We start from the raw sequence: 3782 nt of genomic DNA on the forward strand, positions 1-3782 counted from the left end.
TACCCAACTTAGAATTGAGCATTGAGAAAGATATAATTTCATTTTGGATTGTGACTTTCATGTGTTGGATTTTAAATGGGGTTAGTTTACCAAAAAAATGACCCATCAGAACCACATATCATGGGAGCGACTGGTTAATTTATCTAGCAACACATGATCCAACTGGCGAACCATAGATTCCATCATCTGCAAAGTGTGATTATATATCCCGTCTTTACCTTCAATGGAGAATCCTAAAGGAAAACCGAGTCTTTTGATGAAGCGAGCACCGGAAATGTATAGTTCTATTGTATTAGCCAACACGAGTCTCTGTGACTAGTCACGTCTACCATTTATCGAAAGTAAATTACCTGATCGCGAACTCCCACTTCCTTGTATGTTTCGTGGTATTAATCGGAATGAGAGCCTCAGGTTGTGGAATTGATGAGAGGAGATTTAACGCGTGCATGCTATATAAGCTGCTGCTTGCCTGGGATTCTTTCCCTTTTGACATGGCACTGCACTGACTAAAAAAGAAGCTAAAGGCTAGGGTCATGAAGCCAGAATGCCTAGATATATATGATTGTAACAAAAAATCCAGCCCGCCCAGTAAGCTTCTCGAGCAGCATTACTAAAGATTTGCGCTGAGTTTTGATTCTTTTCAGTACCCTGAACTGCTCTATTCTACAGTGTATCTATCGCTATAAAGCTAGGCCTGTAGACCTGTGTGAAGAGCTATCATTTAACCAGATGGAGGTTCAGCTTGCGATTTCCTTCGTGTTGAACCTGTTCGGGGATTCCATGTTCTAGGAACCAAAAGCCCGCTAAGTTGTTGAAAAATCAAAGAAAGGCCCTTCTACCAAACCCGGCGGCCAAACAGGCCTTAGGGCTCCACAATCTATTGTCAATGGTACGAGCATCCAAGAAGAAAATAAAAAAATCCTTTATCATTCATTTTAGATTAATTTATTTTTATATTTTAAAAGCATTCTAAAAAAATTTAAATTTTCTTTATTTTAAATTAATATTTTTTAATGTTTTTAAATTATTTTAAATTAATATTTTTTAATATTTTTAAATTATTTTAATGTGTTAATATCAAAAATTATTTTTTAAAAATAAAAAAATATTATTTTAATATATTTTTAAACGAAAAACAACATTTATCATACTTCCAAATACATTTTTAGTATTTCTGTTCAATCACGCGGATTTTAACTGAAAAAATTTTGGAATTGCAAATAAATTTTAATTAATTTTATTAAAAGTGACTTGAGTCATTATTATTTTTATGATTAAATGGTTTAAAATGCATTGTTTTTATCCCATTATTTTTATGGTATTTACACACACACACGTGGTTCTCTTTAAAAATTAATAGAGGGACATAAGACACGTAATTAATTCTAATTTTTATATATCATGTTATGTGAAACTCTGTATATATAGTTAATGTTTTATTATATTTTCTTATTTTGCATTTCCATGTATTTGTATGAAAAGAAAAAGGCAAAGGTTTCCAAAAAGAGTACCAAAAACAATAAATGAAAAAATTATTGTGGTACAAAGTACAAACTGTGTTTTTGTATTCATAAATTAATTTAAGATCCAGGTCTTAAGCTAATTATCTTAAATAATTTAAAATATTATTATTTAAAATATTATTTTTTAAAAATAATTAAAAGGAGTCTTATTTAGGTTTTGATTATGTTCTAAATCATTATTATTAATTCTCTTTCTAGTTTATTTTAAAATACAATCCAAAATAGATTATTAACAACGCTAGAAAGTGCTTTGGCCACTCCACAAGGCTTCTTTTTGCCTTTTCCTTCTGATACTATACAACTAACCTATACCACACAAAGCAAACATCAACCTGTACACCATTCTAATCCACTCAATCAAGACCGTCCAGCTGAAATCAGCGGCTGGAAACACTCCAATAATGGTACCTAAGAGTACAGCATAACTCCCCCCACCTCCCCTACATATTTACTCCGCCTTCACTCAAATAGATCTGCATTCAGCCCTTCTAAAGCAATCAACAATTTTACCCTCAAGATCTCTGAAAATCCCCAAAATGACCTCCCAAGCTCTCCCGATCTCTACCACCGAAACCACCTCCTCCACCACCACAACCCCAACCCTCACCACCCTCCGCACCTTCCTCACGCGCCTCTTCTCTTCCCTCCGCACTACCCTCTCCCACCGCCGTCCCTGGCTCGAACTCGTCGACCGCACCGCCTTCTCCCGCCCCCTCTCCCTCTCCGACGCCACCACGCGAGTACGCAAAAACTTCTCCTACTTCAAAATAAATTACCTGACCATCCTCGCAATCGTACTCGCTTTCTCCCTCCTTTCACACCCATTCTCCCTCCTCACCCTCCTCTCCCTCGTCGCCGCCTGGCTCGGTCTCTACACCTTCCGGCCGTCAGATCAGCCCCTGGTAGTCCTCGGCCGTACGATGTCGAACAGGGAGGTTTTGGGAATACTGGTTCTGGTGACGGTTATCGTTGTGTTCTTGACTAGCGTTGGGTCGTTGATTATAACGGCTGTTTTGGTTGGGGTAGGGATTGTGTGTGTGCACGGAGCATTTAGGGATCCTGAGGATTTGTTCATGGATGATCAAGATACTGCTGGGTCCACTGGTTTGTTCTCTTTTATTGGTGGACCATCTGTGGGATCCAATGTGATACCTCTAGTTTGATTGATTGATGGGTTTATGACTTTTGAAGGAATGAATGATAGGAGATTAGGGTTTTAATTTCTCGGATGTGACTAATCACTAATCTAATGAATGTTAGATTGGAGGGTTTTTCTTTCTTTATAGCTTTATGTTTTTTTATTTTACATGTTGAAATGGAAATTGTAAAAATTTTACATGGAATTGAATTAATATTGATATTGAAGTTGATGTTGATGTTGATGTTGATGTTGTTTTAATTTTGCATTCATATTATTCACTCAATGAGTTTAGAGATTGTATTTAGAATTGGAGTTTGATTCGTGTGGAATGGTGTAAAAAGATCATATATTTTATATCCGACCCCAAGTAGTTTGGGGTCGGGGTCTAGGGAGGTTATTGTTCTTGTTGTATTTAGAATTGGAGTTTGATTCGTGTGGAATGGTGTAAAAAGATCATATATTTTATATCCGACCCGAGGTAGTCTGGGGTCGAGGGAGGTTATTGTTCTTTTTGTATTTAGAATTGGAGTTTGATTCGTGTGGAATGGTGTAAAGGACCGATTTCTGACCCCAAGTAATTTGGGATTGAGGGGGGTTATTGTTGTATTTAGAATTGGAGTTTGATTCATGTAGAATGGTGTAAAGGATCTATCCGATTGCCAGCCCCAGCTAGTTTGTGGTCAGCGGAGGTTATTGTTCTTGTTGTGGTTAGGACTAGAGTTTCTTCTAATTTGAGACCTAAAGAGAAGCTAGGTATGCAAGTATTTTGGGTTTTCTGCATTAGGTGTTGTTATGAAGGATTGAATTAGTTGAATGTTCAGGAGTCTAAGACTCAGATTTTACTCTCTTTTCACAATTTATTGTCAATTTGATCAAAGTGTTGATTTGCATTTTGTTTGGAACCTACGATTTTAACACTTGCAGGACTTTTTGCGGGAGGGGGAGGGTTGTTGTGGGGTTGATAGCTAGTGTAGAATTATATCATTTCTATTGTGTGGATCCTTTATAGCTCTCCATTGAGAGATGCATTTGGTATATGATCGTGTGAAATGATGCATGATGCTCAAGAATGGAACTATATAGCCGATCCCAACCACTTTGGATATTTGATTTTGTGT

At 36.8% G+C, this 3782-nt stretch overlaps 1 protein-coding gene across 1 annotated transcript; it reads left to right on the forward strand.

Annotated features, from left to right (window-relative positions):
- The first annotated feature begins 1982 nt into the window (after positions 1 to 1982).
- Positions 1983 to 2903, forward strand: LOC112325190 (PRA1 family protein B3). The gene has a single exon (XM_024591009.2). The coding sequence runs from the start codon at positions 2060 to 2062 to the stop codon at positions 2684 to 2686; it is 627 nt and encodes a 208-aa protein (XP_024446777.1). The 5' UTR covers positions 1983 to 2059; the 3' UTR covers positions 2687 to 2903.
- The last annotated feature ends 879 nt before the right edge of the window (positions 2904 to 3782 follow it).

The sequence above is a fragment of the Populus trichocarpa genome, chromosome 19, assembly GCF_000002775.5.
Source record: "Populus trichocarpa isolate Nisqually-1 chromosome 19, P.trichocarpa_v4.1, whole genome shotgun sequence".
Taxonomy (NCBI): domain Eukaryota; kingdom Viridiplantae; phylum Streptophyta; class Magnoliopsida; order Malpighiales; family Salicaceae; genus Populus; species Populus trichocarpa.